We start from the raw sequence: 26433 nt of genomic DNA on the forward strand, positions 1-26433 counted from the left end.
AGCTGACCATTTTCAAGGATTATATCACAAACTTTCCTGCAATGTTCTGTGCAAATATAATGTCTATGATTTCCTTTTACCAATAGGTGGCGCTATGACTATGAATGACAGTTGGGTTAAACCATAACTGGAGGTGGTTGATTTGTTTCTGAGGGTATAAAACACGTGTGAATCATGTGACAATAAGGTGGCATTGTGTAATCTTTGGGAATGTGTGTTTGTGCTAGAAAGAAATAACTGTACTTACACAGATCAGGGAAATTCTCAGTGTACTGAAGTAATATTTCTTCAGTACACTGTAGAATTCTGACATCATCACCGTCATCAGTCCAAGCTGGGAGCCAATACAATCTCAAGGGGACGCTATTGAGTTATTTTACCATTCACATGTCCAAATAGTCCTAATATGAGCACAAATTTTCACGAGTTTTTGAACGTGTTTTGACCCTCAAAAATGCGATCATTTCATCATAAATAAAATAATAATAAATCCGAGGTGCATTACAGTAGGGTCCTACACACCGTTGTGCTTGGGCCCTAATAATCATAATAATGCATGTTGTAGATGTGAGGTTCAGGTTTGATGATGAAAAGATTGGAGTGTCCCCCCATCACGTTTCCATAGTAACAGAGCGAGGAGTGTGTGTGTTTTTTTTCTTACAAAGCGAGTCAATCACAGGCTCGTGTGAATAATGCAGCATCGTGTGTGTGTGTTTAGCCCACACTGAGGAAGGGTCACAGCGCCCCCATCTGGAACAACACGGTCACACAATGCAGTTAGAATCACTTTATTATGATAAAGATATAAATTATTACAGCAGACAGTGGAAACTACTCAGAAATACAAAGTAGGATGAAAACAAAGAAATGAAAAGAGGAGGAAACATTCTCCTAAATATCGGCCTTAGCGACAACATTAAATGTAATATTTTTGGATCCAAACACAAACACAAACATGTCCACAAACCACATCTGAACAGTAAATATGGCCTAAAACCTTCTAAATGTCCTTATTAGTAGATCTATGTCTAACAACACATTATTATACACTAACTTAGTTTATTTAACTTTTAAAAATGGGAATACTTTAAAGTTTTTCACTGAACACAGGCACTAAAACTGTAAATTACTCTTATTTTTAAAAGTTAATTAAACTAATATGGTTCATAATAATGTGTTTATTAAGCATAGATCTACTAATAAAGACATTTAGAAGTTATTAGGTCACATTAATAAAACCAGTGGAGGACCTGTTTAATGATCATTAGCCCCCCCTGGTGGTAACAGGTAGTCAGTGACTTTATCCATCACTGATATGTAGAACAAGTAGCTGGAGGTCGAGGGTCCGATAATCTTCACCTTAGACCCTCTGATCGTATAGAGGACGTCCTTGTACAGGGAGGCGGCGTTAATGCAGATCTTGCTCAGCTTCTCGTGGTCGTGTGGCTCCGCCTGGACCTCGTGTACGGTCAACGTGTGCTGCCACGCGTCGAATAACCTCTGTAGATTCTCTGAAGCCTCGTGAACCGCTGAGCATCCCTGAGGGGGCGGAGCTTCAGACAGAGACACTCGCACCAGGTCGTTTTCCTCAAAACACTCGTGTGACATGAGGACGTGTCCCAAACACTCATTTAACGCCGTTCTCTGGAACGTATCGATGTATTGGAACGTCATCAGGTCCACCCACATCTCCTCTGGACCGATCAGATCGCTCCATGGAGACACAGAGACGTCCTGGAGGTTCTCTGTGACGCTCAGGTCCAACACTTCCTGTACCTGACTGTGTGGCTCCGCCCCTTCCTGTCTCTGGCTGCGTAGCTCTGCCCCTTCCTGTCCTTCCTGTCTCTGGCTGTGTGACACCGCCCCTTCCTGTCTCTGACTGTGTGGCTCCGCCCCTTCCTGTGGTGGCGCTGGTGGATCTGAAGCAGGAGGCGGAGTCAGATCGCTCTCCTCTCCCACCACTTGTCTTTGAAGCATTTTTTTCTTACAGTGTCTGAAGGCGTCGACCGTATCTCGAGCTCTGCCCCCTTCCTCAAATCTAGCCACGTCACAAACATGTCCGAGCGACGTTTCCGTTCGATCAGCTTCTCTCTGCTCAGCGTCATCCTCACACACGCCTTCTTCCACCGCCGCGTGATGACTGTCATACTTCTGGAGCCTCGCAGCCATGCAGATAAGCTCCTCCCTCAACGCCTTGGCCGCAGTAAACGGACCCTCGATAAGCGCCCTCTTTTGTCCGCTCAGCGGTGTGAACCGTAGCGATCTGTGACGGGAACGTAAACGCCCCAGGAACACCTCGAGGTCAACGTCAAACATGGAGAGATCCAGGGTGGCGTTGGAGACGTAGGAAAAAACCTGCAGCAGAGGGGGCGGGGTTTAACTCTCCATGGCTGCATTAATGTGCACGTTCACGTGTACTTACGTCCTCGCTGAAGGGGAACACGGTGAGCTCGTACTCCTCAGGGAACTCCTCGTCCGTCATGATCTGAGGACGTTTCTTCACCACCTTCTCTGCGTCTGCCAAAAGAAGACACATCAGGCTCCGCCCACTAACCACTAGCTAACATTAGCCGTTACAATATGTTGTTATATGTTTGATCGCAGCATAGAGAAGTGCCAAACATGAAATGGCAATTTTCCAAAATAAAATAAATCCATATTTTTGTGAAGGAAAAAAAGCAAAAATTCAAATAAAATCCTGATTGTTAAGCAATTGTTGAAAATGTCTTGATTTTTGCAAAATATTTTCTCGAAATTTTTAATGCAATTTGCAAGAATTTTTCAGTTTAAAAAATAAATAATGTAAATATTGTAGGACTGTAACACCATCGTATTTTATCTACAATTTACAAAAACTCCTGTTGTGCGATCATTTTTACTTTAAACAAAATCTTCCTGCGGGCCGGACTAGACGCTATGGCGGGCCAAACTTGGCCCTCGGGCCTTGAGTTTGACACTAATGAAATGAGTGCTGTCATATTCTTATTTTCACTATTTTTGTATATTAACGTATTTTTAAGTTTGCATCTCACACTTATTAACCGGATTTGCACTAAAATGTCCTTTATTTGTATTATGGAGAGTTTGCAGCTCTATTTCTAAATGTAAAAACACAGCTGATCTTAATTTGCATCTTTTTTTAATGGAGTTCTGTGTTTTGAGATTACACTTCCGGTGTTTACAACAAAACAAGCAGATTTTTCACCTGCTCCGTCCATAAAGGTGATGAAAGCGACTCCGTTTGTGTTGGTGGGAAATCGGACAAACTTCACGTCTCCTCCGTCGCTCTTTCGGCGGTTTTGGAAGTGATTGATGAGTTTATCCGTCATTCTGTCAGCGGGAAGCACGTCCGTGGGAACCCCGGAGACCACCACCGTGTTCCGGCTGCTCTCAGCGCACTGCTCGGTCTCCTGAAAAACCTCCATAAATACCTCCAGACCACGGCTACCCAGAGCCGAGCAATAGCTGTTACATTTACGGAGTAAACAGCGAGTTTCTAGCTTTCAGTTTCACTATGTGAACGTTTGAAACGGTTCAGTGCAGTTACAGATAATGACCACCGAGTGGCGCTGTTGCTACACGTTACAGCGGTTGTAGCGCAGAATGAGACACACGGAAGTCTGTTTATTTTTTGTCCTTTTGTGTATTTTTCCGTGGTTTTGGAGTCGTATGGTTTATTTTTCCATGCTTAAAGTGTTTTTGATGTCATTTTGTGTATATTTCAAGGTATTTTTATTGTGAATTTTGCATGTTTTTAATATTTACTGGTGTCATATAATCTCATGACCACTGAGTGGCGCTGTTGCTACACCTTACAGCGGTTATAGCCTTAGAACGAGACACGGAAGTCTGTTCATTATGTGTATATATATATCAATCATTTTATGTGTTTTTGGTGTCTTAATGTATATATTTACCATGTTTGAGGTGTTTTTGATGTCTATTTGAGTAAATTTGTTTAGAGTGGATGTGTAATTTTGCATGTTTTTATTATTTAGTGTGTTTTTGGACTCATTTAGTGTATTTTTCTGTGCTTTTGGAGTTGTAATATATGTATTTATGTATGAAGTGTTTTTGGGGCCCTTTTGTGTATATATTTTGTCATTTTGTTTTTTTTAAGAGTGAATGGGTAATTTTGCTTGTTTTTATCTCGTGTTTTTGGAGTCACTTAAGTATTTTTCTTATTCTTTTTACAAAACTCTGTGCATTTACCTAACTTGAGGTTGCTCTGCAGGATCAATAACAATAAATCCTTTTCATTCCAATGAAGTTATTGTTTTATCTGCTCGTGTAAATGCACAGAACTCATTGAAAACACAAAACCCTTTCCATTCACCGTCAGTGGTCACTATATTCAAAGGACACCAGTTCACCCACTACACCTGAACATGTTAGTGCTGATGCTTCTGTTCACAGATTTTATTCAGTTAAGGCTGATTTATGTGACATTTATATATATTTAATTTAAAACTCACACACACACAAAGAGAAACACACACGGTTGATTATATTTCTTGTGCATATAAAGATTGTTTTTTTTTTTAATTTAAAATATAAAACAAAGCGGCCTGGCCGAGTGCAACAAACATGGGTGTTACAGAGAAAAAGAGGGTGGAGCCATTGATCCACGCCGTCCAATCCAGCTCCATCAACCACTTCAGTGCAAACGCAACATTCACTGTGTTTAACGGTGATTCTCTACAGGTACAGGTTCAGGTACATGTGGGGTTTTCAGTGTTTCTAAAGCCGTCCATCAACACGGGAACCAAAATAAAACATTAGCTTTCAATAAAAAAAAAGAACTGGTCACACAGGGAACGTGTGTTTAAGGAGGAAACGCAGTTCATTCGAGGGGAGGAGTCCAGAGAGAAGGGGAGGAGTCCAGAGCTGCTCACTGCAAACACACACTTTGAGAATGTGCAAATCAGACACACAAACGTTCCTCAGCATCTTGTGACGTTACCTGCTCAGCCACGCCCACGTCCACAGACTGACACTTCCTGTTAGCCTTCTTCCCGTGAGCGCTACGCCACACGCCCAGAGAACCCTGAGGACATGGAGACGGTTTAATGATGATAGCAGGAAGCTTTGATCATCAAAGGATCCTCCACTGTTTTTATAAATGTCCTGATGAGAAGATCTACGTCTTAAACTGTGTGCTGACACGCTGTGGTGGCTGACGTTAGCGAGTAAATCACAGACTGTTGAAGACGCACAAACCCTGTGAATAGAAGGACTTTAGCCTGACAACTATCTGTAACATTTCAAGATTAAAGTCATAAAATTTAGAGATTAAATTCGTAAAATTCAAATCATATTTTAGGAGAATAAAGTTGTAGTATTTTGAGATTAAAGTCATATTTTTATAATTTAATTTAAATAAGAAATGGTGCATAAAAATTTGTTTTGTTAGACATTTAGAAGGTTTTAGGACACATTTGTAAAAACAGTGGCGTGTCCCTTTAAGGAGGAGGGGGGCGTGTCTTACCTGATGTTTAGTGAACATGTGATTAGCAGCAGCAGTAGTAGTAGAGTGGAGCAGTGGCGGTTGTATGGAGGGCGTGTACTGTAGGGGTCGACCCAGGAGGGAGAAGTGTGTGTCACCTGAGAACAACACACACACACACACTCACAGCTTCACTTCTATCGTGTGTGTGTGTGTGTGCGTGTGAGAGTGAGTACCTGGTCCACTGTGGCAGAACGCTGTAGGGAGCGGGTGTGACATCACAGGGATGGCGTGGAGGCCTTTGGCACTGGGAGGACGAGGGAGCGCTGGAGATAAGGGCAGGCTGCTCTACACACAACACACACACGATACACACACACGCACACGCAGGAAACAAAGGCGTTAATTAAAACACATCGTCCCTCTCTGGCTGTGGTTGCCATGGTGATCCCTTCTCTCCACATTAACGTCACGAGCGTAGCGTGAAGCTAATGGCTCTCACATCATTAGCGGAACCTTTTCAGGAGGCGGAGCTTAAAGTGCTCGTGTCAGCGTCTCTATTAAAGTAGTTGAAGACAACAGTGTGTTTGTACCTGAGGGGGGTCCAAAGGGGGGAGGAGCTCCGCGGGGCGGCGACCTCGATGTAGCTCCACCCGTGAGTGTTTGTGGGCGGAGCTCTGCTGCTTCCTCTGGCAGGGGGATGAGTCTCTGGGCTGCTGACAGGAGGGCGTGGTCATCTGGAGCATCAGCATTCCTCCACCGGGGGTGGGGGGCAACAGCCCTGGGGGGTCAGAGACGTATGAGAATACATGAGACATTTGAATAAAGTCTTAATATTTTTAGATTAAAATTGTATTTGAATAAAAATCTAAATATTATGAGAATAATGTTATATTTTTATGAAAATAAAATCTAATCTAATGATATTAAATAAAATTACAATTTTATTCTCGAAAATACTTCGACTTCAATCTCACTGTATTTTCATCGTAGGAATCAACTCAGAATGATTACAAACATTAGGGATTAATCCTCATTTACAGACGCTCACAAGCTGCTGATTTATGAAACAAAAGCCTCTGATTGGACAATAATCTGTGGATTATCCCTCAGCCAATTAAAAGTGTTTAGTGGTCACACACAGCTTCATCCACCTCATTAGAGAGCATGCAGTTCCCTCTGCGGCGTCCTTACAGTCAGACGTGAATAATAAAGGTAATAAATGTGAGATATGTTATTGTTTCCTCCACTAGGGGGTGCACTGTGGCATTATTTACATCATCTGACCTATCAAAGAACGGTCATATCCCATCATATATCAGATGCTGTAAAGTAAACTAAGAGGTGTGTGTGTGTGTGTGTGTGTGGGGGGGGGGGTACCTGCGTACTGCGGGGGTCCGGCGTGCTGCTGAGAGACACAGGGGGAGGCGGCCTGTGAGAGCTGCAGCTGATCAACCATCGACCCAGGAAGGAAACTCACCGTAGAGCTGGAGACCAACGAAGAAGAAAATTGTCATTAGAACATTGGATCATCATGTGATATCTGACAGGAAGCGTTTAAACATTAAAGCTCAGCTCCAGCTGGTGGAGGGGGCGGAGCCTCACACTCAAATAATAATGAATCAGATAAATGAAAAAAAACAATAAAAGGGGGAAAAAAAGGAAAATGATTTTTAAAAAAAGGGGGGAGAAAAAACAGGAAAAATAGCAATAAAAAATAAATTTAAAAAATGAATACAATTTTTTGTCATGAACAGGACAAATTGAAAGGTTACAGACGCAGCGTTTCATCAACTAGTGAAAATAAATCACTGATAATCTTGTTAGATCTCATTCTTCTTCGTCACATAATTCTATTAGAGGTGACGAACAGAGCCGCTGACTCAGGAACCACGTTTCCTACCTCATGGTGGCGTGCTGGTGCTGGTGGGGGGGCAGCAGGCTGTAGCAGGGCTGAATCCCTGGCTGACAGGACATGATGACAGGCTGCTGGTGCTGCTGGTACGACTGGTACGACTGGTACTGCTGCTGAGGAACAGAAACCTGCTGTAGAGAAACAAAACACACGTTTATAAATGGTTTCCACCGTCATCTAATGAGAGTGAGGGGGTACCTGATGGTAGGCCTGCATCTGGGGGTACTGGACCACCATGCCCTGCACCTGGTTACCCATATTGCTTTGCTGGTTCCCAGTGAGGGCGAGGGTGGGCGTTTGCTGCAAACCAACCAGTGTCTGATAGGACGACGGGTTTGACATCATGGCGTGGTGAACTGGAAACAACAACCAGTCGAACACACACACATTATTAATATTGAACTGGTTTTAAAGGCTGTATAAACCGACGTCTGAATATTTAAATCAATGCATAGCAGCAGCAACAAAGGAGGGGACAGCTCAAAGTCAGCAGATACCACAGCGCTCCTCTGGCTCATAAAGCCGAGGGCTGGTCCCTCACTGGGAGCTGGGTTTAAATCCCTCACTTTAAAATGTCAAGGTGACAAAAAAGACATGAGGAAAATAACGTCCCTGAGGAAACACAGAGGACTGAGACAATAGCAGGAACAGAGAGGACGTCCTCTAGTCAACGTGTTTAAACTACACATTGCAGCTCTATAGTTATTGTTTTTTTAGCAAATATACGGTTCTCGTGGGAGTTCTTTATTATTATTTTTCTTCCTCAACTCCTTTGTCCTGGAACTCCTCCTACCTAGACTATTAATGCAGCACTAATAACCCGTATGTCATCTCATAAGGACAATGTCAACGATGTGCAGTCGACCTTTTCTGGAGCCAAAATGTCAATGTCAAGGTTGTGTCAAGTGTCAAAAACCAACATTTTCCATATCTCTATGAATATTTATCATACAAGTTTGACAAACATTTAAGAAAAGCTCATTTCAAGTGGAGTATTTTATTTATTTGAACAGAAGTTGTACGACCTACCGGTAAAAACATCGGTTGGGGTCAAAGTTCATGACATTACAAAAAACAAAAGACTTTTTTCCTTAAAACACATTGAGATACAATGCTCAAACTGGTACCATTGAACAACATTTCCTTTCTTCTGTTTTTCCTGCATTATTACTTTCAATTTAATTAGTAAAAAAAACGACAAAAATCACACGAACAATTCTTTTAACCAGTTTTATGATTTTACATTTTTTTCTACAAATTTTGCAGTCCCATTTGTCTATTCTTTTCTTATAGTAGTCAACTATATATAGTCAACTTTCAATTTAATTGTCAAATATAATCAAAATAATGACTTGGACATTTAGAGATATTCATTGGGAATCCAAATTATTAATAAAACATTCCAGTCAGAAGTGACGTCACGGTCCTTTTTAATAAAATTAACTATTCCCTACTGTTATTATACACTGGAGGGTGTGACTCCATACAAAACGTGAACGTGTATTGATGAATATTATATTACATATTCCGTTAACAACTACATGTTTCAAATATAACTTGTCAACAAATCCAGATACAGGTCGTCATTTTTTGCCATTTTTTTCAATTGCCAAATACGTATTCACCGTGCGAATACAGGTCTTGCCTAGTTCATATTTATATCTTCCATCAACCAGAACTAGAACTAGAACCAGAACCAGTCTAGAACTGGTTAGAGTCCATTACTGTGTCGTGGTAATGAGAGTGAGAGGCTGGAAAAGAGACCGGTTCACTGTGAGATTCATAGAGAGCTCTCAGACAGCGTCCCGGCCCCGCCCCCAGCCTCCCTGACACACCTGTAATAACACACACACACACACACACACACACTCTCATCTACAACACGTCCTGGAATTAGAGACAGTTTACACGTTTAAATACGACAAACAGTTGGTGTAGTGATGTAAACATGTCTGGATGTCACAAAAGATGGTAAAAAATGTGTAGATTTAAAATTTAAACTAATAGAAAATATTCACACGTGTAGACTGATGTTTACACTAATAAAATGACAGTTAAAATGTATTTAACGTGTACTTCTCTGTGAATGACCATGACTGAAGCTGGAGGAGGAGGAAACACACACTCCATTTAAACGTTTGTGTGTCACCCAATGCCAGCGTTCCTTCGCCTTTAGATCATCTGCTGTGTGTGTGTGTGTGTGTGTGTGTAATTGCTGTCCTTTGCCTATAGGTCAGCTTCATTTGTCTGATGTTTCCCACTTACACAGACGTACACAATTGTTACATTTAGTTACACAGGGGTTCTCAACCTTGGGGTCACGAGATCAGAAATTAAGCCATTTTGGCCATTTTTCTGCTACTACACCAAACTTACCATATTTTAACCTATTTTCATCACTTTTTCCTGCCATATTTTTGCTCCTTTTAATGCATTTTGGCTAAATTACTCCCCTTTCTGACACTTCTGCATCACATTTCTGCACATTTTTTTCCCACGTTTTAAAACATGTTCAGCACTTATAAACCTTTTCCACCTAATGTCACATATGTTGACTCATTATATTCACCACATTTCATGATTATTTTGGCCAATTTAACAACAATTTTGCAAGTTTAAATTAACTTTTCCCTCATTTTTAAATTCAATTAGCCACAAATCACAACTTTGAACCAATGTCTGTGGTTTAACCCATTTTATTTGTGATTAAAACAAGGATTTCCATCTTTAAGATGACTATAATAATAAACTTCCTGTTGGTACCTTGTTGCTGGGGCAGGTTGATGCTCTGAGGAGGGGCGTAGGGCAGCCTGTAGGGATGCTGCTGCTGCTGCTGGTGGGCAGAGCAATGTGGGTGGAGCCCTGACGCACAGTAGCACGTGGACATCTGAAAAACACACACACACACAGATTGGACTCCATGCTGATGGCTGTGTCGTCATGGCGACCATGGTCCCTACCTGCTGCGGGGGCTGTTGGACGTAGGCGTGCTGCTGCTGATGTAGCGGTTGGGTCAAGAGGCTCAGGGCGTGGTTAGGACCCTGGTTATGGACAGGCTGTCCCTGCAGAATGCCTGAAGGACCCCCCGATGGAGCGGCCACCACGTAGCTGGTGACCTGTTGCAGGGGGGGTGCATGCAGCAGCACAGGGGATGGGTGGTGGTGGTGTTGGTGGTAGATGGAGGGGAAGTGGCGAGGGTCTGGAGCCAGGGCCCCGCCCTCACTGGGCTGCTGCTGGGTCAGGGTCATGTGACTGAACTGAGTGTTGAGGGCATCAGGCTGTAGAACAATCAGACCATTAAAAACAGTGTTTTTCTCTTGTATTATTTATGTATTTATGTATTGTATTCCAGCAATGTTGTAATTATTTGTACTTTTTAATGTATTTGTGTATTTTTCTGTCATTTTGTACATTTGCTTTGGGGGCCGCATAAAATATGACCGAGGGCCGCATGTGGCCCCCAGGCCGCCAGTTGCCTATATCTGCTTGAAGGTAAAGATGGAGGACTGTACCACAGTGAACTGTTGGTTAGGACACACAGGCAGGAGCTGGGACGGAGTAGGAGGAGCTAGAGAGTAAGAGAGCATTGGGTGGGCGGAGTCAGAGGGAGGCTGGAGAGGAGGAAAAGTAGGAGGAGACAGACAGACAGACAGGAGGACACAATAAAACACATTTACTGACGACATTAATCAATCACACCATCTAAAGGTTGAATGATGATGATTTTTACAACAACTGTTGAGGTGATTATCTGAAAGAACGCAAATCCACAAATTAACGTCTTGACATAATATTAATATTGCCTCACCTACACGTTTTAAACGAGTCGTTAAATGTGTTTGGACGACGTAACACGACAAATATCACACAAAACATCACCATGTTTTAGTTTGTCAGTAAATAATAAATCAGGGAAAGCTGATAAAATGGATAAATGATACCAATTATTAGAGTATATTCAAATACTTTATATATATTTAAATTTTACATGTAAATAAACCACAAACAGTAGTCAAATATGTTACAAATGTATCATAAATAGGAAAATACATTATATTTTTTAAATAAAAACACTAAACACATTGATCCAAAAGATTTCTAAATGTAGAAAAATAAACGAGACATTTGTGAACACTCCAGTAGTGATTTAAATGTTTTTTTCCTTTACTTTTAGATATCTGATCATTTCATATGTTTGATCACTACTGATGAACATGAACTATTTTGTTTTAACTATATGTATTTTTATATACATGTTACACACACACACACACACACACTGACCTGTGGGAGCAGCTGATTGGCTGGCTGTGGCTGAGGGCCAGCTGTGATTGGCTGCTGAGGGGCTTTGACCTGCTGCTGGATCCTGCCTGCAGCCGAGGCCACGCCCACTGGGCTGTAGACGACGGCGCTGCCATCAGGGTGTATGAAAGGTTTACCTGTAGTAGTGAATAAACGGCAGCGCGTGATTGGACGAGCTCAGAATAACACTCGCTGTGACAAGATTATGATCACATGGTGACGTCATGCTCATTAACATTAAGTAACAGAATCTCTGAAGCTCCGCCCACCTGTGTGAGGGTGGACCAGAACACTTCCTGGTATCCCTGAGGCTTCCAGTGGTAACACTAAGTAGTTGGTTCCTTCTGTGGAGACAACGCTCTTTTCTGGGTGGATCAGAGGTGTGCTGGGGAGGCTGGACCTGGAGGAGCCAGGGACAGGGACGGGGACAGGGAGAGGGAGGGGGAGGGGCAGCTGGAGGCGGGACAGAGAGCTGGAGGAGGAGCCTACGCTGCTGCTGCAGGATTCTGAACCTGAGGAGGAAACAAACAGAGATGATGATGAACGTTAGATTCTAACATGGTGGAAAGAGATGAAGATGATGATGAAGATGATGCATTATTAGCAGATGTTAAAAATAAAGAGTTTGTGCAGCGTCATACAGACAATAACAGAGTACTGTTTTTAAACATGTGGGATTACGTTCAGATTGCTTTAAAATCACCTAAAATATTCTAAAATATTTATTCATGTGTGATCATCAATCATTAATCAATAACTACTAGGGCTGTGCATTGTCATGAGTCTGACTGAATTCCATATCACGATATGATATATCCTGATACTAAACATTGCGATAGTTAAAATTTTCACCTTTCCAAGTACAAAATGGTATAAAATACAATTTATTGAATTTTTTTTTAAACTTGAGAGAATAAGTAAATGGTAACTAACTGTAATTCAAAAACAAGTGTAATGTTAATCAAACTACCAAATTACATTTGTCATAAAAAGTTAAACTTTTGCTTCTACGACAGATTCTGACAAGTTCTTAAATAAAAACGAACCACATACATCTGTAAAAGTGTTCAGTATGTTTTATTAAAATAAAGCTAAAAGTCATTGAGGAGTTAACTATCATATGTAAGTGACATTAAATGGTTTTTTCATTAAAAACATGATTTTAAAAAGGTATTTGGACATTTTTTGGATCAATACAACAATCACGCTGTTGCAATATACACTCATTTGTTTTTCTTTCTATTCAGCAGTAGGTAAAACTTTACTGAAGGGAGAATATAAAACACGAGGGCAGTGTTTAAGTCCAGAGGAAACATGTTGTTCTCCACCTCAGCTTGGACCTGAACGTCTAACAAACACAGATTAAATCATGGAGGCTGAACGAGGTCATCAGGTGAACATAAACTCTGTCTCTCACCGGTGTAGGAGCAGCCGTTAGCGCTGAGCCTCATGTATTATGCAGGAGCTCCTGTTAGCTTTAACGCTAACGCTGCTGCTACACTTCATAAGGGCTACATCCACCACTGGGCTAGCCGTATGCTAATGAGCTCTGACAGGAGGTAACACTGGTTCTGATGGGACCTCAGGGGGCTCTGAAGGCAGGAGGAGTTTAGTTTAAACCTCAGCTGTTTCTAGCCCTGCATGTATTGTCCAATCTGAGCGTTTCCGGCCCACGTACCTGTTTTCGAGAGCCTCCCGGTGCTCCTGCTGCTGGCCGTGCTGTCTCCCCTCACCAGGCAGGGGGAGATGCCACTGAAGCTGCTGGCCTTGGTCATGGGGGGCCGAGGGGCCAGCCTATTGGAGCTGTCTGAACTTTCTGTGCTGCTCCATGGCCGTGGCTCACTGTGACGAGCTAACGTATCCGTCTCTGAGCTGCTCTGATGACTGGTACCAGACTGACTGGCACGTAACCTGGAGAAAAGACAGAAAAACGTTCCGTTTCTAGCATATAGGTCGCTTTTTAAAAAATCATTTGGTTACTTTCGCTTTCTCAAAAATAGCAAAAAATTTACCCCAATTCTTGCTAATAGTAACTACAAAATTGTGTTGCTATTTTTGAGAGAATTAAACAAAAACAATTGAAATAACTCCAAGTGAAGATCAATATCTGTAGTTTATTGTAAAAGACTTGAATACTATATGCCACATGTGCCAAACTCAAGGCCGGGGGGCCAAATACGGTCCTTTAAACCATCCAATTTGTCCCGCAGGAGAAAGCAAAAATGACAGAGAAAACATGAATCATTGTGTAAATGAAACTCAACAATATTGTTCTCACAGTTTTCCTGGTGCTTTTATCGCTGTTGAAAAAACAGTTTAACATTCAAATACATAATATTTCCCTTAATTAAATAGAAATTGGTCAGAAAATCTAGAACATTTTAAGTGAAGATCCTTAATCTGTCACTTATTGCTTTGATATTGTCAGTTTCTTACATGTTTAGTATTTTATGTATACACGGAAGTGTAAACTAGAAAACAATAACATTGAAATTATTCGTTTCCTGCATAAAATTTGAGGAACATTTGAGATCTGTATTTGGCCCCTGAACTAAAAAGAGTTCCACACCCCTGTCTTATATACTCTAATAATATGAATATTAAGTTAAGTGATTATAAATCATGTATAAACAGATAATAAACATGTTGGTGTCCCACAGGGCTCAGTAATGGGACCTCTAACCATTAAAAAGCTTTTCTACGCTGATAATGCACATGTTTACTGTGGTTTACTGCTGTAATTCTAATATATTTCCAGGCTGATCCACTGGGTGTATTAACTCTCCATCTGAGCTGGAGTTTCACGCCTTAATTGGCTGTTTTTGTTCTGGCCACACGTGAAGAAGTAAATCCTATTTTACACCAGCTTTGCAGAGCAGCCATGAAAAAACCAATCCTCAGATTCAGAGAGCAGTGAGAGGAGAAGCAGAGGATGAACCCACCTGAACATCTGCCTCCGCTGGTGGCTGCTCATGATGCGTACGTCTTCATCCTGAGCACTGAGGAAAGGAAACGAGATGTTACAGAAACACAGCAGGAGGCGACAAAAAGAGATGTCATCAAGAAACTAAGAATATGTTTTAAACAATTTGAGCCCACTTTTGCTTATTTATAACTTTTTTCTGTAACTACACCAAACTTTTGCTCCTTTTAATGCAATTTTGCTACATTACTCCCATTTCTGACACTTCTACATCACATTTCAATGCCTTTTATGCACATTTTTTCCCACTTTAAAGACATTTTCTGCACTTATAAACCCTTTCCACCATATAATGACCCATTGTTGTCACTTTTACCATCTTTTCACCATATTTCATGATTCTTTTTTGCCAATTTAACTACATTCACCGCATTTTAATGTCCATATTTTGCTAGTTTAAACCTATTTGGTCCATTATTTGGTCACTTTTAAACCATTTTATTTCTGATTAAAACAAGGATTTACATCTTTAGATGACTATATACTATGGCCCAAATAATAGTTAACTTCCTGGATAACAGTGGATATTAATCAGATCAATAAATAATAATAAACTGCCGTTATGGGAGATACTGTGAGAGCGATTGAGCAGCTTTAGGAGAAGATGAGACCAACCATCTGACAGGTCATCACACTAATATGAGCTGAATGATGAGCGCACGTCTCACCTTCTGTCGAGGATGAAGTGATCTCCCTGTGGGAAGAGGAAAAAATCACTCTACAGTATTGATCACTTTGTGTGTAAACAGATAGACACCAGGATTCATCCATAAATACACCAAACTAACACATTCTGCAGCAGTAATAATAATAATTGGAGCTAAAAAAAAGGAATCCACTGCATTTGCACATCAATAGAAAACGACACAAAGATTTGTGCAACACGCCCCCCCACCCCCCCACCCTACACAAATAGGCTCTCACATCATGTGCAAATATCCTTTCTCTGGCTCGCTGGTACTCCTCCTCCCTCTCCTCCATCGATTTGCTCCTCTTGTCAGCTTTCAAACGCATTCGGATCTGGCGAGAACACACGCACGCACGCACACACACACACACGCACACAGACGCAGTATGTCAGAAATGCCAGATTGTCCCACTCTTACCCACATGTCAGAAACTAAAGTGACAGCTTGGTTAAAAGAAGAAGAAGAAGAAAAGCTACCGAGCTGTCGTCTCGATCAAAGCTGGTGTTGTCTCGTTTGAGAATGTAGCGTTTCTGGAAGTCATCCGCTCTGTCGTCCTTGATGTGCTCGGAGAATTTCTGATTGGGTCTAAATGAGGGGGTGGGGGGGGGGGAAGCACGTGAGCGTTTGTTGAACGATGAAACATCTGAGGATGCTAACGTGACAGGCTAACGCTCACATCCTAGTGTTGGAGGTTTTGTTGATCACTACAGACTTCCCGCTGGGATCCACGTTGTGGTCCATGCCGAAGTAGGCCGCCACGCGGTGCAGCAGCATCCGATGGTAGGACGTCATCGGAGGGAACTTTCTCTTTTGGCTCCTGGAGGGAGGGGGACACACACCATTGATCTGACGTTATAAAAGGAACGTGATGCTAAAAGGAGCGTGGAATCCACAACAATAGCAGCTGTTAGCTACTAATGGTGGGGGATCATTTTCACAGAGAGCTCAGTTTAATAAACACCATTTAATTAAACCAGTCTTTCTATATTTAGTATTTAAAATGATGAGCATTAATACAGGAACAAACAAAGGGTTTGTCTATTTTTATGAGTCAATTTTGTGTGTTTTTGTTTTCTCTATTTTTGTATATTTTGTCATTTTTTTTTTGTCTTATTCTGTCATTTTGTAACTTCTTGGAGTCATTTACAGCATTCTTGTTGTTTCTTTGTGTATTCTTTTTATCACATTGTGTGTTTTCCGATTCATTTTGTATGTTTTAGAAGTCCTTTTGTGTATTTTTCCAGTTACTTTGTCTGTTTTTAGAGACAGTGTGTGTGTCAGTGTTTCCTTTGGGGGCCGGCCCAAATCTAGACCTACGCTGTGTTTTCTGTTGTTTTTATCTTTTTTTGACGTGGACATGCTAATAATTGTTGCACACTTAGACAGAAGTGATGCAAAAAGGAGCGCTGAACCTAAAACAATAACAGCTGACGAACAGCTGTGAGCTCATAATTGCGGGGGCTCATTTTCATGGCGCGCAGAGACAAACTTTGTGGAGAATATTTTAAGGTGATGAAAGCAGCGTGTGAAAACACAGCTTATTGAGCTCCTCCCATCTCTGTTTACACACGGAGCACTTACTCATTATTGCTGATGAAATCCAGAATGTCCTGCTCCAGCTTCAGCAGCATGATTCGATCCCTGGAAGACGAGAAAAAGGCCTGATGTTTCTATTCTGTGGAGCGTCTGGGATTATAAACACACTCAGCTCATCACATTTATTTATTCTGCTAAAGGAGGCACAAAACACACACACACACACACACACAAGCTCTTTTCTATTTAATCTCACTGCAAAAATACAGAAAACTATTTAAAATAATAACAATTTAATTATTATTGCATATATCAGGGGTGTGGAACTAATTTTAGTTCAGGGGACAAATATGGAGAAGTTTAATCTCAAGTGTTCCATAGTTTTTTGGGAAAACAAGTCATTTCAACATTATTGTTCCCTAGTTTACACTTCAACGTGTACATAAAATACTAAATATGTAAGAAACCGACAATATCCAAGCAATAAGTGACAGATATCAGTCCCAACAGGATCTACACTTTACATTTCCTACATTTTGTAAACAATTTCTATTTAATTAAGGAAAATATTATGTCATAATTTGAAGAAAATTGAAGGATTTTGTAAGAATTTTGAGTTTTTTTCAACAGTTTAACATTAAAAATTACTACAATCATGTGAAATAAACTATGAGAACCTGCAAATATTGTTAAGTTTACACAATTTACACAATGATTCATGTTTTCTCTGTCTTTCATACTTCCTGCTGCGGGCCGAACCGGATGCTCCAAAGGGCCGGATTTGGCCCCCGGGCCCCTGTTTACTGTTGATGTTTGTGGTACGTGGGTCACGTGGGGGCTCACCTTGGGTTTCCTTGGAGTGTGTTGACCAGGAACTCATGGAGATCTATGCCAGTGGAATCTGTGTAATCCTGACTGGAGTCTAAATAAAACACAACACACACTTTAGTCCATCACCAGCTGTGTTTCCACTACAGTTTTTAGCAAAAATAAAAGCCATATTTCTCTCCTGAGTTTGTTATTGGCTGAGAATGAGATTTATTAGTATTTAGAAGTATTTATTAAATAGTGCAGAAAATCCTGAGCTATGAGATGCACGATTTGATGAGATTTGAGCTCCAAGTTTTGACTTGCAAAGAAAAAAAGAACAAAAACAAACAAAACATACAATTTTTTGATGATTTGACTTAATTTACATATATATATAGTCACTTTCTTAAAATAACGTGTTGTTACAAACGTGATCAAGCAGAAAAAGTGCACTTTAATTTCTATATTTTTAAAATGCATTTATCAGAATTTTTTTTATTACTAATATTGCTTTGAGCTGTTTTTATTTCAGGGTTTTTGAGAAATAAAAAAGCCCTACCATGTCATTATTTATTTTTACTTTTTATAAGTCCGCTTTGAAATAAATAGTTTGCTAAACTTTAGCTGATTGTCATTTTTTCATTTGCACACAATTAAAAAAAAATCCAATATAAGTGCCGACTTGAATCAATCAGAAGAGAAATCAAAATATTGCACATCGTGATTTAGCCTAAAAGTACAGATTTATTGGTTTTGAGCCATATCGTGCAGCCCTAGTGTAAAACTTGTTGTTCTGAGCAGGTTATTAGTTTTACTGGTATGAAAAGCTTGTAAAGCAAAGCTTCTTCACAAATGAAAACGTACCGCAGTAACAGAACTGATTATTATTAAAAAAAAAGAAGGAGTGGGGGGGGGGCGGGGCCTGTGGGTGTCTGGTTTCTATAATTGGAGGCTGCCTCATCAGTCGTGTTGCTCCACAGAGGAAACCAGACACCTTTCAGCGCCCGTGGGAATCCAGATAATTGCTTCACACCTTCAGCGTGTCGCAATTAACTGAATCGCTCCAATTATCGGCTCATAATGAGATATCATTTAAAGCTTTTAGATAGCGAAGCAGAAAGAACGAAGAACGTATGAGACGCCTGTGATTGGTCAGAGTGACACAACCCACCAGGAGTGCATGGTTCAGAGGGTGATTCTGTGATGAACGTCATGTGATGGGTTCTCGACTCGTACCTCTCGACAGCATCTTTCGAGGCATCTTCTCTGCCTTATCGCAGCTTTCTTCTTCTCTCTGTGCGACGCCTTCTTCCTTTTCCACCAGGACTCCATCCTGTTTAACACACACACACACCCCGCTTGGATCACTTTCACACTTCCCACTACGAGCCTTTAACAGCTGAATAATGTGCTGCTGTGCGCTCACCCTGAGGTTGGGGGTTAATTGGAGGACAGGGGAAGGAAACGGAGGTCACGACACACTATCATCATCAGCTAGCGACACCATAACACGCCTCAATACATGAACTACACTCCATTCCTCTGCTCCATTAGCTTGGTTTTTTTTTTTTTATTCAAACCATGTGAACGAAACGCGATTTTGAGCCTGAAATTAAATGACGCAGCATTTTTAGCATATTTTTAAAGGGATCCGCCAATGTTTTTATAAATGTGTCTTATTAGTAGATCTATGTCTAACAAACACATTATTATGCACCATAATCACTTTACTTCCTTTTAAAAATGGGACTACTTTACAGTTTTAGAGCCTCCATGTTTAAATCATGTGATTGATGATGTCACACGGCCCCACTGCCTGTAAACATCCCATTGTTTTCTATAGGTGTGAAACATTCAGCCGGATTTTTAGATCATTTAGTAGATGTTTAGATCATTAAGCAACTTTTTAAATGATAAAGCAGCTTTTTAGATCATTTAGCAGCTTTTTCAGTCACAATACCAACTTGTGCTGCTATTGGTTGCTCTAAAAAAACCAGGAAAAGTTAAAGATGTCGATGTAAACCTGTTAACCGTAAGAGAATAAAAATAGTTAAATTATCTGTGACCGCAGGGGGCGACAGTTCCAACTCTGAGGTTTGGTAGTAGACAATTAAGTAGAGAAGACGAGCTCTCCTAAGGGACCGTAACTCTCCATTAAACAGTGCGCTGACACGCTATGGTGGCTGAAGTTTGAGAGCAAATAACGGACAGTTGAAGAGCGTCTTTAATCTCATAAAATTCAGCCTGATGTTGAAATAATACGTCTTTAATCTAATCTAATTCTGAGATTACCTTGCTGACTTCAGCAAATTCGAGCAGAGAGACTGTTAGCGGTAATCAGCAAAGTGTGCGTGAAATCTGATGAAAACACACACATTTTTCAGGCAGTTTTACAAAAGGAGAACACACTAGTTGTAGAGTAGAGAGATGAATGAATGAGTGCCAGCAGGGCTGACCTGGAGGAACCAGAAGAGAAATAAAAGTCTATAGCAGCTGCACAGATAAATAATGAGACGCTCCCTCAGTGAGTGTGTGTGTGTGTGTGTGAGAAAATGTAAAATGCTAATGAGAGACGGGACTAATTGCCCGAGTGAGACTCACAGAAAGTGAAAATGAGGCTGGGATTGTGCGTTGTGAAGTGACAGCGACTGTGTGTGTGTGTGTGTGTGTGTGTGTGTGTGTGTGTGTGTGTGTGTGTGTGTGTGTGTGTGTGTGTGTGTGTGAGATTGTCAAAGGCAAAAAAAGGGAAGGATTTTCTGTGGCTGCCAAAGGAACGCTGATGTTTGCTACTTAACGCCCCCCCCCCCCCCCCCCCCATCATGGCACAGACGATGCGGGTGCATGTGCAGCTGCTGCACGCCGCCTCATTTGCTTCCTGACACCCATTTACCTCAGGATGAAAGGAAAACAGCGTGAAAATGATGGTCGTGTGAATACGTAATGAACACGCTTGTCCGTCAAAAACAAAAAAAAAAAAACACAACAAATAGCGAAGGCATTTGAAGAAGACCTTGGAAACAGAACGAGGAGGACTGCTGAGATATACATGAGAGGTAATGGACAAGTGGAGCATAAAGCAATTTGAGCCCATTTTCTCTGATTTTTACCATTTTTCTGCAACGACACCAAACTCACCATATTTTAACCTATTTTAATCACTTTTTCTTGACATATTTTTGCTCCTTTTAATGCATTTTTGCTACGTTACTCCCATTTCTGACACTTCTCCATCACATTTCAATGTCTTTTCTGCACATTTTTTCCACTTTCAAGACATGTTAACTCTTTTCACCATATTTCATGATTATTTTTGCCAATTTAACCACATTCACAATTTGTCACATCCATTATTTGCCGGTTTAAACTACTGTAATTGTTCCAATATTGACACTTTGAACCACTTTTACTCCTTGCCCACTCTAATTTGCAATAATTTGTGATTTTTAAAATCCCATTTCACCACCTTTTTCCACCCATTTTATTTGTGTTTAAAACAAGGATTTACATCTTTAAGATGACTATAATAATAATAATAAACGTTCCTGGATAACAGTGGATATTATTCAGATGAATAAATAAATGTAGTTATCACAGATTCATAGAACAATGGACCATCATTTAACTGACTTTATGGATGGACCCCAAAAATCTCTCCCCTTTATTCCCCCTTATAGATGGTCCTGTCTCCACATGACTGTTCTTCAATGTTCATGTCTGTGTTCAACCACCTTCAGCTACAGTGGGGGTCCCCGCTCTATGGGACCTTTATTTTGGGGCTGTAAAGGTTGAGAACCAGTGACCTATACGTAATCATGAGGATCATTAAGAGGGGGGGGGGCGTTCTATTAAAACGCTCCACAGCGCTATGTAGCTGACGTGTGGAAATAGTAATTTCCCTCCAACATGATTGATGGAGCTAATACAGGACGTCGTGTGAGTGCAGACGAGGCGAGACTGTAGTGGGAATAACCCCGCCCTCTGGATATGGAGTGTGGTGCTGACTGGGGCAGATACACCTCTGTGTGTGTGTGTGTGTGTGTGTGTGTGTGCGCACAGTGCCATGTAATGGAGCTACTCTATTCAGAGTCGATATAACAAAGCGTGGCGCCGCAGGAGCTCCACGCCTCTTTATTTTGATGATGTGGGATGTTTTTTTTTTATTGGCCAGGTATTCAATCATAGCTGTCAGTCAGAAGACGCTAATAAAGCGTCAGACGCACGCTGCAACTGTAATGAGGGAGAAAAATGAACAAGTGATCTCAGGTCAGCACTTTGATCAACGCAGGCAGCAGTTTATTCTCATGTGGGGCGCAGATTTTAGGTGGGAAAACGAGCAATTTCAACATTATTGTGCCTGTGTTTGCACTTCCACGTATAAATTATATATAAAGTATTTAAGAAACCGACAATATCCAATCAATAAGTGACAGATATCAGTTTCTGCAGGATCTTTGCTTTAAATTTCCCTCATTTTGTCACCAATTTTTATTTATTATGGGAAATTTTGTGTAACACTGAGGAAATTTGCAGGATTTAGGAAAAATTCTGAGTTCTTCCAACAATTTCAGATTAAAAATGACTGCCATCATTGTGGAGTTTAACTGAATATGTCTATTTATAGAGGCTGAAACATCTTCAACTAAATTAGTGTAAATTAATATTTTTTACTTTCTCCTCCGGGGCCACATTGAAGGTTTTAAAGGGCGAGGTTTTGGCCCCCGGACCTTGAGTTTGACACAGAAGTTTCACTGCTTCCACTGTAATAATTATTTGTTGACATCCTCATCAAAATCACTGTCATCACGCTCTGATTAAATATTTAAAGTATTTTTAATTAATTTATAATAATAATAACAGTATTATTTTTTAGTATGTGTGTGTCAAACTATTAAAAATAAATTATTGTGTAAATGAAACTAATATTTGCAGGTGCTCACAGCTTTTTTGGAGCCAAAATGTCAAGGTCAAGATCAAGGTCGCATCAAGTTTCAAAAAGCCAAATTTTCCATATCTATACCAATATTTATCGTACATGTTTGATGCTTACATTTATGAAAAGCTCATCTTACCTTAAATGGAGTTTTTTTAATAAGCTGTACGACCTATCAGTAAAAAGATCGGTAGGGGTCAAAGTTCATGACGTCTCAATTTAAGGTCAAGGTCAGTCCTATGTTTTTCCTGCATTATATCAACAAATCCAGATACAGGTTGTCATTTTGCCAATTTCCAAATACAGGTCTTGCCTAGTTTTGAATGTTAAACTGTTCTTCAGTTTTACATAATATTTCCCTTAATTAAAAAGAAAATGGTCACAAAATCAAGGAAATGTAAAGTGTAGATCCTGTTGGGACTGATATCTGTCACTTATTGCTTGGATAATGTGGGTTTCTTACATATTTTGTATTTTATGTCTACGTAGAAGTGTAAACTAGGGAACAATAATGGTGAAATTGCATAAAATCTGTGGAACGCCTGAGAGTAAACTGCTCTGTATTGAACTAAATGAGTTTTCCACCCCTGCTCTTAACGTTGTGGCGTTTTACCTGCGGTGCCTCTGAAGGCTCAGGGAAAGGACAAGGGAAGGACTCTTCACACATGGCCAGGCTCCGCACCAGCTTTAGCCTGGTGTTGGACTGGACACACACACACACAGACACACACACACAGACACACACCTGAATCAGGAATCTTTGCAATGACGAGCCAAAGTCAAACAGCTAGCGAGCCACATTCGTCCTCAATAAACCGACACACACACACACATCTCATAAGGACGAATTATCATTCAACGAGAACAAGCATAAAACAAATCATATTTGAACTGAAGTCCAAATGCAGCAGACAGTGACGTACAGTCAGAGTTAATTATAAAATATTATAAATGTTGATATTCGTCAGCTGGTATGTATTTTTAAACCTTTTTCCATTTGAATCCTTTATTAAAATGATCTTTTTCACAAATAAAAAGCTTTCAAACACTCTGATTATATGCTCTGTCTTTCCATAAACTGGAATAAGAATTAAATGTATTTCTGTAACATAATTATTGATTATTGCGCAATGATAGACTTTTTTTTTTTACAATCCCAGTCCATTCCAAATTTCAGTTCATTTTTGTTTTTTTGATTTTGTTGGAGAATAAGAGGGTAATGTAAGTTAAGGGGCCATATTAAGGCAATAATTGTTTCTTCTTGCCCAAAGTATTACTGTATGGACTGGGATGATTTTAAGACCTTAAATAATAATCTGCCGTGTCTATTGACGATGTCATGGATGATCTGCGCAAAATTATCTTGTAATAATCTTGTGGTGGCAAATATGACATGAACAAATGTTTATAAGTACAATTATTTGACAGTTAATGGTCAAAAACACCCTTGTCACCTTATATATCATACTATCATTATATATTATATATGATCTGAGATAAAATGTAATCTGACTCTAAAGGAGTCTCACCACACGTCAGTGCATGCAGCATCATTTACTGCACAGCCTCTGATATCACACCACCACAACAACAACAACAACCACAACAACAACAACAACAACAACAACAACAACACTCAGCAGGAGACAAAACTCTTCTCCATCCAAGCAAACAAAACCAGGTGGGAGGGTCTTAGTGCAGCATGCAGGACGAACGTGTCGTACCTTAGAGTATTTCACAGGCTGCACAGGTACGAGACAGGAAACAAGGAAGGAAGGAAAAGTGTTACTTTAAAATATAACAAAAGTGGAGTTAATCATGACTGGCCTACATTTTATAAAACAAGTGTGAGTTTCATTCAGAGTGGGAACACAACGCAAAACAAGCGCAAATAAAACACGTAGGAGCCCCAAAACACAACGAATCAGCAGTGATGTGTGAATGAATTCCCTTTAGTCCGTCATTTAACGTTTGGTTTCCTGGTGTCGTTTAGCGCACACGCACACACACTTTGTGCGTTGAGGAAACAAGCTGCTCCATTTAGATGTTTGCTTAAGCAAAACGCTGAAGGTGAACAGTGAGTGTGTGTGTGTGTGTGTGTGTGTGTGTGTGTGTGGGTGTGTAAACACCAGCACACAGAAAGGAACAGAGGCACACAGCCGTCCTTTACGTGTCCTCTGAAACACACACACACACACACACCTCATTATCATTGGGCTCCAGGGCCAAATCAGATGAAATGGGGCCGCTCGTCTCAGTCCCAACGCCATCGCCTGTGACTGTGAGCGCCCGGCGGCGTCTCCCGCTCGCTGCATGGCAGGTGACGCCAGTGCGGAGGAGGAAGAGAAGTGAGGAAGAGGAGGAGTGGGACTAAGGGCTAATTGAGCAGCGTGGGCGTCAGTGGGGAATGAACAAAGCCTGGAGGACATGAAAGCATGGCTACGGTAGGGTCTATAGTCCTTCGATAGAGGACACGGTGTCACCCAGAGATGTCCAGAAAAAATGAAGTAGAAAGCTAAAACTTGTGATGAGTTGCCGCCGCTGCGAAAACGTTGCAAAAATGATGCTATATGGTGGATTTTGGTGCATTATATTAGTGTAATTGTCTATTTTGTAGCATTTTTCTTAGCACAATGTATTTTCTCACCTAGTAGTTGTTTGCATGATGCATTTACAAGTTGAAATGTACCAACTTATAGTATAGCAGTAGTATGGGGGCGTGGTCTCTTTGTAGTCATTAGAATGCTGTCTGGTACTGGAACATATCTGCATGATTTACATCATTTTTGATTTTGTAACCCAGTACCCTGGATGCAGGACTTTTAATTCATGATTCATAATGATACTGATCATAAATGTTTAAAAAAACAAAAAAAAAAAACATACTCAATTCCATAGAGAAGAATTAAAAATCCCTTCAAAATCTACTTTTTTCAAATTTGGTCTGTGAATTATTCTTACCAGCGACTCTTTTCTTTGTTGACTCATTCTTGAAAACAATATTTCATTTAGTTGAATTCAATAATGTTGTGAATGTTTAAGATTTATTATATTATTGCGGAAATCTTTAAAGAAAATGAAAGTTTTCCTTCAGTTGCAGCCGCCAGACATTTGTTTGGACCAGCAGAGGGCGCTGGTAGCCCAGTGTTTGGTTGGGATGCAGCTATTCTGCGCAGTGAAGAAGAGATGCTACGCGCTAGCAGACCGAGCTAATAGAAAAACCTGACTTTTACAGATATTTACATCATATTACAGATATTATTTCGGTGCTAAAGGTGTAAGAAATCATTTATGTACATGTTTAAGAGTAGAAGGGCCCTTCTGAACTTCCCTGGTATCCACATCTACCTCTGTTATTAGATTATTCACTACATCCAAAAACACATTTATTATGAAGAGGCTTCTTCCAAATAACCAACGTGTCTAAGTGCTTCAATGATTGGATAATCCTCTACAAACTGCACACGTTAATGAGCTACAAACACAATCAGAAACAGGAACTGCTAATCCTACCTTAGTAAACACTGACCCCTGTGGCCACATGTCATCATTACACGCTGGACCATAATTATCTATGCAAATAAGCTCATAATTGTTTGATTGTTTGCAGGATTATGTCAAAAATATGATACGATACACTTGTTACAAGTACAAAATGGTATGATATACAATTTTTTTTAAACTTGCAAGAACATGTGCATGGTAACTAACTGTAATATCAAAAACAAGTGCCCAGTATGTTTTATGAAAATAAAAAAAATGGAAGTAAAAAGGAGCAAAAATATGGCAAGAAAAAGTGATGAAAATAGGTTAAGATATGAA

General features: G+C 40.4%; 2 protein-coding genes across 11 annotated transcripts in view; both read right to left on the reverse strand.

Moving 5' to 3' along the window:
• Positions 1-772: 772 nt before the first annotated feature.
• On the reverse strand, positions 773-4068 carry LOC114474780 (uncharacterized). The gene is made up of 3 exons (XM_028465298.1): positions 3206-4068; positions 2423-2517; positions 773-2355 (listed from the first exon to the last, which is right to left on the reverse strand). The coding sequence occupies exons 1-3, from the start codon at positions 3423-3425 to the stop codon at positions 1255-1257; spliced, it is 1416 nt and encodes a 471-aa protein (XP_028321099.1). The 5' UTR covers positions 3426-4068; the 3' UTR covers positions 773-1254.
• Positions 4069-4505: 437 nt separating this feature from the next.
• LOC114474544 (R3H domain-containing protein 1-like) overlaps positions 4506-26433 on the reverse strand; it is a 33875-nt gene continuing 11947 nt past the window's right edge. For 4 of the 10 annotated variants that reach the window (XM_028464939.1, XM_028464962.1, XM_028464954.1 and 1 more), the window contains 23 exons: positions 24336-24353; positions 23225-23314; positions 18918-19014; positions 17715-17793; positions 16917-16976; positions 16012-16152; positions 15812-15920; positions 15571-15666; positions 15315-15340; positions 14606-14662; positions 13342-13574; positions 11933-12175; positions 11646-11800; positions 10874-10972; positions 10322-10639; positions 10125-10248; positions 7560-7717; positions 7350-7492; positions 6827-6933; positions 6040-6227; positions 5683-5794; positions 5489-5604; positions 4506-5047 (listed from right to left, as the gene is read on the reverse strand). In XM_028464939.1, coding sequence (XP_028320740.1) covers positions 4925-5047; positions 5489-5604; positions 5683-5794; positions 6040-6227; positions 6827-6933; positions 7350-7492; positions 7560-7717; positions 10125-10248; positions 10322-10639; positions 10874-10972; positions 11646-11800; positions 11933-12175; positions 13342-13574; positions 14606-14662; positions 15315-15340; positions 15571-15666; positions 15812-15920; positions 16012-16152; positions 16917-16976; positions 17715-17793; positions 18918-19014; positions 23225-23314; positions 24336-24353 — 2892 coding nt within the window. In that variant the 3' untranslated portion in view covers positions 4506-4924. The remainder of the gene's footprint in view (positions 5048-5488; positions 5605-5682; positions 5795-6039; positions 6228-6826; positions 6934-7349; positions 7493-7559; positions 7718-10124; positions 10249-10321; positions 10640-10873; positions 10973-11645; positions 11801-11932; positions 12176-13341; positions 13575-14605; positions 14663-15314; positions 15341-15570; positions 15667-15811; positions 15921-16011; positions 16153-16916; positions 16977-17714; positions 17794-18917; positions 19015-23224; positions 23315-24335; positions 24354-26433) is intronic. The other 6 variants (XM_028464978.1, XM_028464970.1, XR_003675379.1 and 3 more) reach the window with 6 other exon arrangements.

The sequence above is a fragment of the Gouania willdenowi genome, chromosome 2, assembly GCF_900634775.1.
Source record: "Gouania willdenowi chromosome 2, fGouWil2.1, whole genome shotgun sequence".
In the NCBI taxonomy this organism is placed as follows: domain Eukaryota; kingdom Metazoa; phylum Chordata; class Actinopteri; order Blenniiformes; family Gobiesocidae; genus Gouania; species Gouania willdenowi.

What these genes read in the sequence shown, in the direction of transcription:
- LOC114474780 (XM_028465298.1), bottom strand. Translation starts at nt 3,425, where the DNA reads ATGGAGGTTTTTCAGGAGACCGAGCAGTGCGCTGAGAGCAGCCGGAAC. An exon ending in CACCTTTATGGACGGAGCAG is followed by an intron (nt 2,518 to 3,205) that starts GTGAAAAATCTG and finishes TTCTTTTGGCAG; the next exon opens with ACGCAGAGAAGGTGGTGAAG. An exon ending in TGTTCCCCTTCAGCGAGGAC is followed by an intron (nt 2,356 to 2,422) that starts GTAAGTACACGT and finishes CCTCTGCTGCAG; the next exon opens with GTTTTTTCCTACGTCTCCAA.